Raw genomic sequence first — 14,954 nt, 5'->3', positions numbered from 1 at the left:
GGCTGTCAGCGTTCACTCTCTCTGAATCTTCCCTCCCAGTCTCCATTTCCCTGCCAGAGACCACGGACTCCCAGGCCTGAGACCTGGCAGCCACTGGCACTAGCTGGCGTTTCAGCCCCAATTCTTTTGGCAGATTCACAGGCCCCGCCCCTGTCCACTGTGTGGAACACACAGAATCTAATTTTCCAGGAAGATGATAATAGTAAAATCCCAGCAGGCTGCTTCCTGATCTCGTCACTGACACCTCCCAGCAGGAGAAGCAGCGAGATTAAGGTTCATACCTGCCCCGGGGGACCCCCAGGGCCTTCTGAACCATCCTGATGCTGAAACAGTCATCAGTATAATCTTGGCGTTAAGAACATTTGGTTGTATGGTTATTCTTTACAATGTATTCTTCCCTGGAGGAGTATACAGAGTGGTCATTGGTGAACTGAACATTGATTTGGCCCGGACATGCGTCTCCCAACCTTTAAGAGAACATGAACTTGGAGTGTGTGTCGTGACCCCTATTTAGGGCCTGTCCCCCTGTTTCCTGGTTTAAACTTTCAAGTTAAGAACTCATGGTCCAGAGAGCTTGAAAACGCAGGCCTAGGGCAGTCGAGCATAGGTTTTCCAGGTCCACTTAGAGTCAATGGCTGGTTGAAGAAGTGGCAGGCAAGCAGAATCCTTTGGCTGGGAGGGATTCTGTGGCTTTGTCTCCCCTGGTGGCCTCCTTCCAGCCAGAAATGATGACGCTTTCCTGTGGGCAGCCCTTCCTGGCAGAACATGGAAGGACCCAGGCATCGGAATGGCGTCCTCCTCAGTCATTCCTTCCACAAAAACGTTCTTTCCCCCTTTCTTCAGGCTATGTGGCTTGCCAAACACCTGAGCACCAATCTTCTCAGCGTGGAGGGCTTGATAGCAAAGGAGTATTCCCCTCTGGCGGCAGACGCCAGGATGCACTATCAGAAGTTCAAGGTAGGATGAGGGGTTCTGGGAAACAGGATGGGGTGAGAGCTCCCCGCAAGGTGCCTCCATCAGCTGCTGCACTCCTTCCGTTTCCTGGTGGGTTGGGGTGACGTGAGACCCAGGCAGGATGGGACCGAAGGAAGGGAGAGGTCTTCAGTAGGGCACAGATCCTGGGGGCTGCCGGGGGAGAGGCTTGTGGTGCGCCAGCCTCAGCGGCAGTGAGCGTGGAGGGTGGCTGCCCGCCCTGCTCTGCTGGGGGTCAGCCGGACCACGTGGGTATGGGCGGGGCCGGCGGGGCATCCGCAGGCGCTGTGCCTGCTGGCCTGCACCGGGACCTGGTAGGCCTGCGCCGGCGGGGAGCGTAAAGGGCAGTGGTCCGGCTCTCCTGTGCTGTAGCTCAGGGCCACTTCCTTCCACTCCTCTGGGAGGGCGCCCCGTGGCATCCCCGGAGGCTGGGGGTCTGTTTCTACCATCCCACCACCACTGTCTTTGAAAGACATTTTTAAAAGGGACACTTAGGGCTTAAGCATGTTGGTTCTCTTAAATACAGAAATTTCCAAATATCTTTTCAAAAACTCCCCTTTGGAGCATAAGAGGATGTCTTAGTCCATGCCGGCCGCTGTCACAGACTGGGTGGCCCAGAAGCAGTCTCCCCCACACTCCTAGAGGCTGGCGAGTCCGAGGTTACGGCGTCCGCAGACTCATTGTCGGGAGACAGCCGTCTTCTCACCGTGGCCTCCCATGGCCAGAGGACAGGGAAGCTCTGGGGCCTCTTGGTCTTATTTACGAGGCTGCATCTGCAGGACCTAATTGTTTTCCAAAGGCCCCACCTCCCAACACCATCGCCTTGAAGGTCCTATAGGACTTTGGGGAATGCAGGCATTCAGCCCAGTACAGCAGGGGTGCTCACCCGTTCAGGCGTTCCTCACCCGCACCCAGGCTTTCTCTTGTTTGTGTGGGGAGCAGGCTGAGAACAGTCGCGATCCCACTGTTTGCTGAGCATTGCCCAGGGCTCTGCCCGCCTGTTGGGGTGACCAGCCGGGGTCTCCCGCCAGTCTCCACAGAGGCCGTGGCTGAGGGCTGGTTGCCTCCCGTCTTCACCTTCACTCACAGGCAGGCTCTTGACCAGATAGTGACCACGTGTGGTCACTGTTTCTCCAAGAACGTGGAAGGAAGCTTCCAGGCCTCATGGGCAGCCTGTGAGTGATGGCCGGTGGGATGACTCTTATGGCCAGCCCGTGGTTGTAAGTAGCAGAGATCCGCCGGGGCTGCCCAGGGCAGGAAGGGGAAGCTGAAGGCGGATGCACTGACTCCTGGGCTCCAGATGGAGAAAGCACCCATACATCTCCCCGTCTCTGAGGCCGGAACCTGGGCAGCACCCTGGCCTGCTCTGCCCTGTGTGGTCGCTTGTCCCTTGTGTCCATTCTCTCTGTGTCCCTCCCTTCGTCTTCTGTGTCCCTCCGTCTCTGTCGTCCTTGCCTGCTCATGACCGCCTACCTCGTCCCAGCTCAGACCATCCCCAGAGGCAGCGCCAAGGCCAGGTTTCCAGAAAAGGGAGCTGCGTGGGCCTGCTGGTCAGGTGGCCGCGGGGCCCTGCCAGCTCTGGTGAGGGGTGTGCACAGTGGGTATGTCGAGGCCCTGGAGCTCGGCCATGGGCGGGAAGGCCTGCTGGGGTGAGGACATTCATGGGGATGACGTGTCACTTAGGCAAACCCCCAGCCTCAAATTTGCTGATTTGCTGAATGTAACAATTTGATGGAAGAGAAAGAAAACCTCACTCAGCAAGACTAGCCTCTCTACCATCCCAGCTGGTGAACCAGCTCTAAAACCGCTTAATCCAGAGCACTTGCTGACCCCATGTTCCTGGCCAGGACTCTTGGGGAAGCAAGCGATGCCCCCTGACTGGCCCCCATGTCTTGCCGGAGTCCGAGTGTGTGGTTGGAGTATGGGGGATGGCAGCCCCAGGAGTGAGAATCCGGTTTTAGAAAGAAAGCGGTTATCTCATTTCCTGCAGAAGCTAAACTTTCCAGGGTAGGGGAGGGAGGCTGATTTCTAGGATAAAGATGCTTTTATTAGGTTTATAAGATTCAACAGCGAGGAGGGAGTTTAAGAAAATTCCTCCTGGGTTTCATTACTCTAATTATCAGACCACATCGAAGTGCTTTCAAGGGTGTCTTGTTGGGGTTCTTTGGTTCGGAAGCTCGGGTGGGGGGAAGATGAAAGGCCAGGGCGTCAGGACTGATGAAGGAGGGGAAGGTTCTGAGGAGGCGAGGGGGCGCGTGGCCTTGCCGTGGAGCCGCCTGCCCGCGAGGCCGCTCATTAAGCTTCGTCTTTAAAGCGCTGCTGATCCAGAGCCTTTAAAGCTCTCTTTTGCAAGCAGCAATAATACCTTCAAATACGTAATTTTCTCCTGTTAATCTCTGCTCTGCCTCCTATATGGAATTCTCTCATACAGTCGGTGTTAACCAAGACATCTCCATCTTGTAATTTCCAAGCGGTGGCTGAAACACTTCCCAGTCGCCTCCTGTGTGCCAAGCACCCTCCCGCCAAACCACGGGAGACCCAAAGATGAGTGCCTTCTCCTCGCCCCCGGGAGCCGATAGCCACTGGGGCGGGGGGGGGTACCGAGGGTACCCAGCCCAGGCCGCAGGACAAGGAAGCCCTCATGCAGTCGCTGGTCTCTGGACTCAGTCATTTCCTGAGGGTTCTCTGAGCACCTGCTAAGCCCCGAAAGTGGCTCTGAGTATACAGGCAGCAAGGTTTAGGGACTCTGGAGCCAACCCAAGTCGTGCTGAAAGCAACGATGTGGAAGAACCCAGCATCTGGCAGAAGACCCGCACAGGCAGGGGTAGCTGAGGAGGCTGGGGGTTCCAGGCCGCCGGGGTGGGAAACAGCTCTGTGGCTGGGTGGTTTGTAGCGTTGTTACAAGAGGTTGTAAAGGTGCCCAGAAGCAGTGGGAAGCATGTAAGAACATCCACGGACCCATTATCCGGCTTCAGGCAGTGTCATCAGCTCATAGCAGTCCTGACCCATGGAGATGCCCCAGCCCCCTGCTTCCTGGTCATTTGAAAGCAAACCCGCCCGGCACTTCATTTCATCTGAGGCTGTGCTAGTCTATATCTGCTGAGAGGCTGAATATATTATACAATGGCTGGACCAGACCTCAGACGAGATCTCTGGCCCGCTGCCACAGCAACTGGCCCAGGAAACCAACCTGCTGTCTTCAGTAACCGGCCTCAGAAGCCAGTGGGCTGAGAGTTATTAGACTGGGAGGAAGTCAGCCTGCGCCTCTGGTTCAGTCCAGGAAGCCCAGCAACAACCCCGGTCACAGTCAGTCCCAAATGGCCAGGACTTGCTTCAAAGTGAACTGCCAGCTTCCCTAATCCTTGTCCCCACTTCCGGCTTGTGACCAGGGAAGGCCAAGTCCACTCCCCTAACCACGTGCACAGGATGCCCAGCTCAGGGCGCCGATAAAGCCATCCCAGTCCTCTGCCTGCCAGACGCTGGCGCTGCGGCCGACCCCCCTGTTGGCGCAGACTGCCACTAGGCAGACTGGGCTTTCCTCTTTCGAGAGGTCTTTGTTGCCACACCCCGAAAGATAAAGGCACAGCCCTACACTGTCATGCTTAGAAAACTTACCCATATTTCTCCAGTGCCCCGTCAGGGTTAAACTCCCCCGAGGAGGCGGGTGTCTCGCGGTTCTTGCCACTGGCCCACCCCTGCCCCAGGGCACTCCTGGGAACACCTCCCCGGGCAGGTGTCTCATCTCCTCTCCACGAGGACCAAAGCCACCTTGGTGCTCTGCGGTGCCTCGTTATTAAGTTAATTGAATTCACCTGCTTTGTCAAGTCTGTTCCTCACCTGCTCCCTCTGGGTCCGTCTCTAAGCCTGCCACCTGAGTCAGCGTCACAAACACCACAAAAAGGGGTGGGTAGGGAGCCTGCGTGAGGCCAACTGTAGCCCAGGGTGTGAGGCTGAAGGCAACGCCTGCCCAGGTGCCAACCCCACACCTGTATGGCCTGAGCTTGAGCCCCGCCTTGGGCTTATGTCCGGGACTCCTGAGAGCAAACCTGGTCCTGGCCCCTGGTCCTGGCCCCTCTGGGAGTTTGGGAAACGAGGGAGAAAAGAGTCAAGTCCTACTGGGCTCTCGTCACACAGATGTGATCGGAAGGTGAAGAGCTTCCACGGGGAAGGGAGATTTCTTGGTAGCTGAAGTTGAATGTGATCGCTCTTGATTATTTTAGATTTTTACTGGGAAAAAAGAAAAGCTTTATTAATTGAAATCCCTGCAGGAAGCATGCATATTTGCAAATGTAAAACTGCCCCAACCAGAGGTCCTCAACCCGAGCAGCGGGTTACTCACCCGGCAGCATGGGACTGCCTTAGTCTGGATCTCTGGATGTGGGGCCGGGCATCTGGAGTCAGTCCCCCTCCCTGGGGAATCCTCGTCTGGTCAGCTGGGAGCCCACCCCTCACACCACCCATCTTTCCTCATGGCAGGCGTTCTTTGTACAGCTCTGCTGCTGCTGCTGCCAAGTCGCTTCAGTCGTGTCCGACTCTGTGCGACCCCATAGACAGCAGCCCACCAGGCTCCCCTGTCCCTGGGATTCTCCAGGCAAGAACACTGGAGTGGGTTGCCATTTCCTTCTCCAATGCATGAAAGTGAAAAGTGAAAGTGAAGTCGCTCAGTTGTGTCCGACCCTCAGCAACCCCATGGACTGCAGCCCTCCAGGCTCCTCCGACAGCAGTACTAGAGTGGGGAGCCATTGCCTTCTCTGTTGTACGTGCAGTGATCGCTAAATCGAGGTTTCTTTTGGAACCTTGCATAAGGAGCAGACCAGCCTGTGTTTGTTGTGTGACTAAATGACCCACACTCTGAAGGCTGGCCCAGGCAGAATGTGCCAAAGCTGGGTTCTTCCTAACTTCAGTTCTGTTTAGCTCCTCCCTTCAGTCCCATTTACAAATCAAGAGCCTGATGGAGCCTGATGCACCCAAGTGCCCAGGTGTCATCACTGTTTAATAACATCCAGATCATGGGACTTGTGCTCTCTGCCTGCCAATACCCACACAGAGTGTGGTCCCCTGCAAAGTTTCCCAGGATCTCCCCTCAGTCCTGCCTCCCAGTCCTCTGGGGTGGTCTGGTCTCCGTCCCCCACCCCACCCCGCCATCCCACCTGCCTCCTGGCTGTTTCCCTGTGCGCTCGGCCCTTCCCTGTCTGCCCTTCTAGGTGGTGGTGCGGAACGGTCCTCTGGGAAGATTTGGGGTGGTGGAGGAAGTTACAGCCCAGGACGGGGGCAGAGGAGCCCGAGGACCAGTCTCCGTGGCTCCTTTCAAGTTCGCTGGCCGTTCCCACCCTGGGGTCTGCCTTCCGGCCCCCTCCCTCTGTGGGGCTGTCGGCTGCCCCTTGCCGGGGTCTGTGAGATCCCTTCAAAACCTGGGCCCCTGCTCCCCACCCCACCCCCACCATCTCCTGTCACTGTTTTGGAAGCTAGAACTAGGAGAGTCTCTGCCACGGAAACCTGTTCTGACAGCCCTGAGAAGCGGCAGAAACTTTGAAAAGAAGAGTTGTCTTTAAAGGATTCTCTGATTAAGTCTTAAGTGAGTTCCAGTCCAAGTATGCCTTTCCTCCCCCAGCAGCAGCCCCTTCAGAGGCGAGGGGACGCCGTCAGGCCAACCAGGAGCCTCAACTCTTCCCCTCCCCGCTCTGCTCCAGACTGAAGTTCGTACCGTCGATCAGGACACCTGCAATTCCTGAGCAAGCGTCCACCCAAGGGTGACACGGGGACGTCAGGGGCCCCGAGGGCGGGGCCTGGTGATGAGACCATGCAGGCTTCTGTCATCCCAGGGAAGGAAGCTTGGGCTTGAAAAGTTCAGTGAGGTGCCCGGGGACAGACAGGGCTTGAATGGCCACACCGGAGGCTGCCCCGTTGGGACAGGGGAGGCACCTGCAAGGTTCCCAGCCAGCAGTTCTGTCCTGGGCCTGGGTGCTGGGAGAAGAAAGGTCCAAACTGGAGCCACACAGCTGATTCTGCCTGTTATGGCAAAGGGCCTGGCCAGCGGGCTGTCGCATTGCCCCTGCATGGGAAGACAAGGGCCGGGGGCCTGCACCTGTGCTGACCTTCTCGGTGACCAGCAGAGGCTGCACTGGGCTCCATCCAGTTTGTCCCTGATTCTCCCCCAAAGCCACACTTTGGGGGCAGGGGTGGGAGAGCGTGGCAGAGCTCGGGAAGGAGGGAGCCTGATTGCCGCAAAGACAGTTTGGCAGGGCTCCGAGCAGCGGCCCCCGGGAGGCCCCCGCCACTGACATGACACATCAAAGCTGGTACCGAGACAGCACCGAGGCAGGGAGCGGTGGGGGGCACCCGAGAGGGGCCGCGCTCAAAGTCGCCAGCCTGTCCCCCGCCGCGCAGACCATGGGGGGCATCACGCTCCACCCGGACCTGTCGCCTTTCAACCCGTGTTCTTTGATGGGCTTGCACCCCCCCATCCCCCGTGTCCCAGAACCTGTTTGAATGCTGCCTCCTGAATGGGTGATGGCAGGGAAGGGGAGGAATCATGGGGTGGAAATCACTGTTTCTGTTCGGCAGGGACACCCAGGGACAGGAAAGGATAGGAACCACGTGGAGGGGAGGGGCAGTGCTCCTCCCCATTCCCCTCGCCAGTCTTGGGGGGCTCTAGTTGGGGCAACATGGGCACCAGCAGGATAGATCCCTCTCCAGCAACTTCTTCCATGTACCGTGGGGCTCTCGGATGCTGGAGTTTGTTTAAGCCAGTGGTTCTCCAGATGTGGTCCCTGGACCAGTATCCTCAGCATCACCTGAAAACCTGCTCAAAATGCAGATTCCCAGCCCCACCCCAGACCTGTGGAGTCAGAACCCTGGGGCGGGGCCAGTGATCTGTGTGTTAACAAGCTCTTCCAAGATGTGCGTTCAAGTTGAGAACTACTGGCTTAAGCAGGACAGAGGGCAGATGTAAGGACACAGAGGTGCCTTAGGAGATACTGAAACGGGCTGGATGCTGGCTGGCCCCTGGCCTGCTCTTCTGAGTGCGCCTCTCGTTCTTTGCTCGCTCTCCTGCTCCTGCTTTTGCTCCCCACTTTGTAGAAGAGGCCCATGACTTTCAAGGTGTGTGCTTCCTCTTCGAATCTGACATCCTGGAAAAGCCATTCTGGGGCTGAGAAACCTGGTGTCTCTCTCCTCTTGTGCTGGGTTTCTTTCCTTATACGCCCCTTGTGCCTGCAAAGTGGCTGCTGCCGCTCCAGCTCTTCCATCCTCTCAGCTTTGGATCCAGTGGACAGCAGAGTTCCCGCCCCTGATGATTTCACTCATGTCCTGGGTTTATTAAGGGTGCCCCTGGCTAACGATTGCCACAGCACCGAGCCCTTGCTGGGGGCCACACACACGCCAGCAGCCACGTGTCCCACCTCACTAATCCTCACGGCAACACTGAAGGACCTTGTCTGCATCTCATTTACAGACTCAGAAAGCAAGACTCAAAGCTTTGAAGGCACTGGCCAGGGTCCTTAGTGGGTGGTCAAGTCCCAGATGGAGAGCATCTGAGTCCCCAGCCAGTCCAGTGGGCCCCCAGGGTTCTCCCTGGGAACGTCCTTCTCCTGAATCCAGAGAGAACCTCCTGGATCACTACTCACGACCTTCCTCCCCCTCCCCCTCTGGCCTCTGACCCTCCCCTGTGGGCCAGTTCCCGGGGCATCCTTCACCACCACCTCCATCTGCCCAAGCCCAGCCTGCTCTTGTTGGGGACCCATTCAAACAGCTCAAGGAGATGGCAGGTCAGGTCACTTCTGGAGAATCCAGGATACCTCAAGCCCCGGAAAGGACTGTCCCCTCACCTCCAAGGTCCTCTCTGCACATCCAGTACCCCATTCGCTGTGTCAGAATCACTCTTGTGTGCAAACTGACTGAACTGTTCCCTCGCACAGATAAACATGGCAAACATCAGTAGTTAGCGGGGCCGGGCACCGTCTGTTTTCCTGACCCTTGCTCCTAGGCTCTAATGAGAGTGAGGTGTGGACGTGTTCTCCACATGTACAAACACTTATTAATGTCCACATCTAAGTCAGCAGCTCCGTGCATCCCCCTGACCTGTCCCAGCAGCTCTGTGATGTCCCAGCTCTGTCCCTTCAGGCATCCCTGCAGCACTCCAGGCAGAGTCGATAGCATTCCTGAAGCAGGATCTGGTCACTCTGAATGCTGGGTCTAGAATGAGAGATCCAGACTTTTCTCCAGCATCACTAAAATGTTGCCAGGGTTCCCATTCACCCTAAGGATCCTTGGGGAAATCAGGGCAAGGTGCTTGTCCCCACTGTCCCTCCCGGGTCCCCAGCTTGGCCCAGAGAGTGTAAGATAGGTCTCCTCTGCCCCTCGCCCCATAGCCGGGTGCCTCTGTGTGCGCCCAGCGCAAACCTGCTCGGCCCTGGACACAAGGACCCTCCCCTGCACCTGGCAGAAGTCCAGCCCCTTCTGGAGACCAGTCAGCCCTGAGGTAGCTTGGGAGGTGGGCTGGGGCTGGCCAGGTTGGGGAGTTTGGGGAGAACCACCAGCTGTTAGTGACCGGGGATCATGGCGACACCTGGGAGTGAGTTTTCCAGGGGCATTGGCTCTGGGGCATGTGAGGCTTTGTTAGAAAGAACAGACCTTGTGAAAAATGGGACGTCAGTTCTGGTCCAAGAGAGAGGCTGCTGAGAAGAGAGGAAATGGAAGGAAGGCCGCTCTGAGCGTCACCCTGCACTGGTCCAATCTCCCCGAGCCTGGCCTGATCGGGTTCAGGTCCCACCTCTGCCCTTACCTGGCTGTGTAGCCCTGGGGAGATGGCCTAACCTCTCTGAGGCCCAATTTCCCAACCGTAAAAGGAGGATGACAATAGTACCGACTGCACGGAGCTGCAAACGTGGACTGTCGCAGCCTGGCACCCAACACACACTCGGCAGAAGCCGCCGCAGGCTCACTACTTACTGAGTGGATTAAGGAGCATGACGTGCCGTTAGGTCACAGGTCAGCAGGGCTTCCTCCGCCCCTGACGCTGTGCTGGTGCAGGCGGGAAGGGGTGCGGGTCAGCACCTCACAGCCAGGTCTCCGGGGGAGAAAGCCCTCCTTTCTAGCATTGGCCCATCTCCATGGGACAAACACCATGGAACACCAGGGCCCGCTTCACGGGACGTGGGGATGGGAAGACATGGGCAGGACTGGCTCCCTCCTGCACGTCAGTGTCTGGCAGCCAAAGAGAGGAAGACTCAGTCCCCTTCATCCAGGAACTGAAGCTCTTTGGGGAGACAGATGTGTGCACAGGCCCCTGGAAGGCCACATGTTTAGCGCAGTAACAGAGTTTGCCATGGAGGATCATGGCAGCCCCCAGCCCAGCCAGGGGAAGAGTCAGGGAGGGCTGCCTGCAGGCAGCGGCACTTGGGGAGCCTGGAGTCACCCAGGTGGGGGTGGGGGAGAGCATCTGGGGCGGGGCGGGGCACTGGAGAAGCAAGCGAGTGGAGTTGGATGCACATGCATGGGGTAGGGGTGCTCTCAAGGAGTCTGGACCACCCTGGGGCCACAGGTTGGCCCTGGACTTCATGGAGGCCACAGGGCCCTGGTCAGGGATCTGGAGAAGCTTCATGGCCACAGGACCGGGTCCTTGGGCCTTAGCAGAGCCCACTGGCCTGCCAGCTCTGTGTCCCCTTGAGCCCCACACGGCGGGGCAGGCCCTCATCCTGTGTCATCTTTCCTTTAGATGGTACCCAACATGCTGCTCATCAGACTGATGCAGGAGCGCCTGAAGGAAGAGGACTGCATCAGGAGGGTGAGAAGCCGTGTGTGGAGCCGGGTGGCGGGGGCTGGGGGCTCCGGGGACGGGGCTCTGTCACCAGATGAGGGAGGGTCGGAGGTAGGGGCTGCGTGTTCATGTCCCAGAGCAGAGATGACCTGCAGAGAAGGGTGCAGCTCTGAAGTCTGGCAAAGGTCAGACTGTGCACGTGGGCTTCACCTGGGATGGAGGAAAAGCAACAAGGAGGTGCCTGGGGAGCCGTCAGGCCCCTATAGGGATAAGCTGGATCGCCACACAGGGCCGAAGCTGTGCAGGGCTGGGGGGCCTGGACCTGCCAGGGCAGAGGCAGAGCTGGGGCCTAGCTCTCAGTCCGTTCCCTGCTCGCTCACTAGTCCTCTTCTGCCAGACCCCATGACGTCAGAGGGCCGGGGTTCCGGTGAGGCCCTCCGTGGAGGTTGGCCCCCTGGGGCAGGTGGGCGGGGGCTGAGGGATTGTGACCTTGTGATTCATAAAAAGAAATACATGTTTCATCTTCATCCAATTTATCAATTGTTGGAATTTGTTTTTAGTATTCCATTTTAATTTTTTGCTTGTGGGTTTTTTTTTGTTGGTTTTTACTATCTCTCTCTCTCTTTTTTAAAGTGAATGACCTACTGATTACAATATACCGACTTAGATTCCCAGGCTGTTACGAGTCGGTTTTACCATTTCAGGTGGAACATACAATATAGACCTCTTCCGTCTCTTGGTGTAGCTGTCGTGTGTATTGCATCTATATGCACCAAGACCCCATCAGGCAGATGTTATCATTTTTGCTCTCAGTCATCAAACATGTTTTAAAAACTCAAGAGAGTTGTTTGTTGTATTTATTCAGGTATTTACCATTTCTCTTGTTCTCCATTCCTAACGTTGCAAGTGTCCCTTTCTGTCTGAAAAGCTTCTTTGAGCAATTCTTCTAGAGTAGGCTTTTCTTTCATCTGAGAACATCTTTATTCATTTTTTTTAAATTAACTTTTTTATTTTTTAACTGAGCCCGTAGCATGTGGAATTTTAGTTCCTGGCCCCCTGCAGTGGAAGCATGGAGTCTTAACCACTGGACCACCAGCAAGGTCCTGAGAATGTCTTTATTTTGACTTCGTTCCTGAAGGATGTTTTTTTCTGGATTCAGAATCCTAGATCAACAATTTTTTCTTTCAGCACTTTATAAATGTTCCATTTTAGCACTGTGGTTTCTGGTGAAAATCGATAGTCATTAGAACTCTTATAAATAACGCGTTTTTTTCTCTCTTGCTGCTTTCAAGATTGTTTCCTTTAACTTTCAGAAGTTTAACTATGATACATCTGGGTGTGGGTTTTGGAGGACTATTCTTTGCAGGGTTTGCTGAATTCCTTGAATTTGTGAGTTTACGTTTTTCTTCAAGCTTGGGAAGTTTCTAGCCATGTCTTCCCCACATAATTTTCCACACCGTTCTCTTTCTCTTGGCTCCTTCCGAGACCCCAGTGGCATGAAGGTCAGGTCAGATTGTCAGTGTTCGCTCATGTTCCCTCACTAAAGCTCTATATTTTTTTCCCTCTCTGTTGATAAGATTTCATCATTTGTATTGAACTAGCTTCGGGCTCATTAAATCTCTTCTCTCTCATCTGAATTCTACTGTTGAGCTCATCCACTGAGTTTTAAATTCTGATTATTGTATTTTTCAGTTCTGAAAGCTCCAGTTGGTTCTTCTCTCTTCCTTCTGTTTCTTGGCTGAGACTTGCAATGTGTCCATTCATTTACTTGGAGGTCTGTTGTTTCGGTTGTTTAAATAACAGCTGCTTTTGTGTCTTGTCTGATAATTCTAACACCAGAATCATGTTGGTAGTGGTGTCTGATATCTTTTCCCACGTGAGATGAAATTGTCCTGGTTCTCCCTGTGCTTAGTAATTTTAAAAATTCTTTGTTTATTTGTTTGTGGCTGGGCTGGGTCCTTGCTGCTTCGTGAGCTTTTCTCTACTTGCAGCAAGTGGAGGCCGCCCTCCAGCTGCAGTGCACGGCCTTCTCACGGTGCTGACTTCTCCTGCCGTGGCGAACAGACTCCAGAGCACGGGCTTCACGGTTTCAGCTCCCAGACCCAGCTGCCCCGCGGCATGTGGGATCCTCCTGGACCAGGGGTCGAACCTGTGTCTCCTGTATTAGCAGGCGGATTCTTTACCACTGAGCTACTAGGGAAGCCCTGTCCTTAGTAATTTTGTATCCTGAATGTTCAAAATATTGCTCTCAGGCTCTGAGTCCTGCTTGAATTCCATGGCAAACGTTGATATTTTTGTCTTAGCAAATGACTGGCCCAGTTGGGCTCCGGTCACGAGTTCTAGCCACCTTCTCTGGGTTGTGGTTTCCACCTCAGCTCTCAAGCCTTTGCGGTGTTGTGCGGGTCTCTCCTGCTCTGTACGTGTGGATGCCACTTGGAGGGGCCTGGGCACTGGTCTGTGCTGTGGCTGATTTCTCAGGGAGGCTGGAAGGCTGGGGTCGGACCTGTGTGTGCGCAGCTCGGAAGTGACCAGGAGTCCACAAAGTACCTTCTCATCGCTTTCCTGCGCCCCCCCCTCTGCCGTCTTCCTGGTGACCTCTGGTTCCCTGGTTTTCCTTTATTTGGCCTCTCGGTCAGAAAGCTGGGCCTTGATCTACCTGGCTCTGTCACAGTCTTCCTGTGACTACACTTGCGACCAGAGCCAAGTGCTAGGAGGACAGCGAGAGGAGGCTCATGGGGCTTTGCTGCGTTCTCTGGGCCTGGAGAGGAGGGGGCGCCTGCGCCTACGGAGTGTGAGGCCCCTGCAGCCCCCTTGTCACTGTGACTGTAGCAGGAAGGCCTCAAGGCAGGAGTGCAAAGAAGCAGGAAAGAAGAGAGCACAGGGAGGTTCCCCCATCCTCTCTGCATCTCAGGAGTCCCCTTTCGCATTGCTCAAGCCAGAAAGAGGGGCTCCCGGCCCGTCTCTGTCCCTCCCTACAGCTCAACTCAGGTTTCAGGCCACCTGGAGAGACCAGGCCGGGGATACTGGTTTTGTGGGATCTTGCAATCTGGTCTTCTTCCCCAGTTCTCCTGAGTCCTCAAGGAGCGCCCCCTTGCATTCCATCCTATAGCTGCTGTCAGTGGAGGTGACAGGGTAGGGACGGTTTTCTCCTTCTTGCCCAGAACCAGAACCCGTATGCTTTTTAAAATATGTGCGTGTATTTTTAAAAGACGTGTGCGTGTGCTTGTGTACACACACGCACACATGTGCACACGCTTGCTTAAATGGTGGCGAGGCCCCCATCTGGTAAGATACCTGGGCTCCTCCCCGGGGCACTGGTGAAGGAGTGGCAGTTTTCACAGCCTTGCTCCCCATGGTCCTCGGCCTTGTGGGTCTAAATCACCAGAGAGCCGCAAGTTAACTGCAGTTTGAGTTTCAAAGTCTGGTCTGAACAGGCAGGTTGCCTCTGACTTCAGACTGTTCCCTGTGAGTGGGTGGTCATCCACCACCCAGGAATAGGCAGGTGCCCAGAGCTCCAAGCCCAGTCTACATCAGGGGGGAGACACAGGCCAGATAGTAAATATTTTAGCCTTTGTATGTAGTCTCTGTTGCAATTACTCAACTCTGATGTCATGTGAAAGCAGCCATATATGATACCCAAATGAAAGGGCATGGTTTGTTCCAATAAAACTTTCTTTATAAAAACAGGCAGCAGGCTGTAGTTAGCCAATCTGTGTCCTAACTGCTACTTTCACATGATGATAAAAACACTTCTGCTCTGTCTCTTCAGTTCTAAGTAAAAAGCAAACTTCCACCTTCCAGCAATATTAGGAGAAAGGCCACTTAACCATAGACTCTCATGGCAACCAAGATCCCTCGTTGTGACCCAGCACCCAAGCCCCTGGCTTCCTTCCGCCCACTCTAGTTGAGCGCCCACCGCAGAGACTGCATTGTCCTTCCCGCTGGGACCCTACCCCCTTCCCCAGCCCATCTTCCTCCTCAAGCCCCCGTGAGCTCGGTGGTCCCCTGGGTCCCGGGCTCACCATCTGCCATTGGAGACAGAGTCTCACGTGGCCAAAGCAAGGTTGACTGAGAAGGCTGGTGATGGGGCCACAAACAGGCCCAGGGGAGTTTTAGAAAAGGCAGAGGAATCAGAGATCAAATTGCCAACATGTGCTGGATCATCGAAAAAGCAAGAGAGTTCCAGAAAAACATCTATTTCTGCTTTATTGACTATGCCAAAGCC

General features: G+C 55.3%; 1 protein-coding gene across 4 annotated transcripts in view; it reads left to right on the top strand.

The window, feature by feature from the left end:
• Nucleotides 1-14,954, top strand: part of AK8 (adenylate kinase 8) — a 134,248-nt gene that overhangs the window by 11,025 nt on the left and 108,269 nt on the right. For all 4 annotated transcript variants that reach the window (XM_018056042.1, XM_018056041.1, XM_018056043.1 and 1 more), the window contains exons 4-5: nucleotides 844-957; nucleotides 10,688-10,756. In XM_018056042.1, coding sequence (XP_017911531.1) covers nucleotides 844-957; nucleotides 10,688-10,756 — 183 coding nt within the window. The remainder of the gene's footprint in view (nucleotides 1-843; nucleotides 958-10,687; nucleotides 10,757-14,954) is intronic.

Source organism: Capra hircus, chromosome 11, assembly GCF_001704415.2.
Source record: "Capra hircus breed San Clemente chromosome 11, ASM170441v1, whole genome shotgun sequence".
In the NCBI taxonomy this organism is placed as follows: domain Eukaryota; kingdom Metazoa; phylum Chordata; class Mammalia; order Artiodactyla; family Bovidae; genus Capra; species Capra hircus.
The sequence above is the reverse complement of the archived record's forward strand: the minus strand, read 5'-3'. Positions and strand labels throughout refer to the sequence as shown.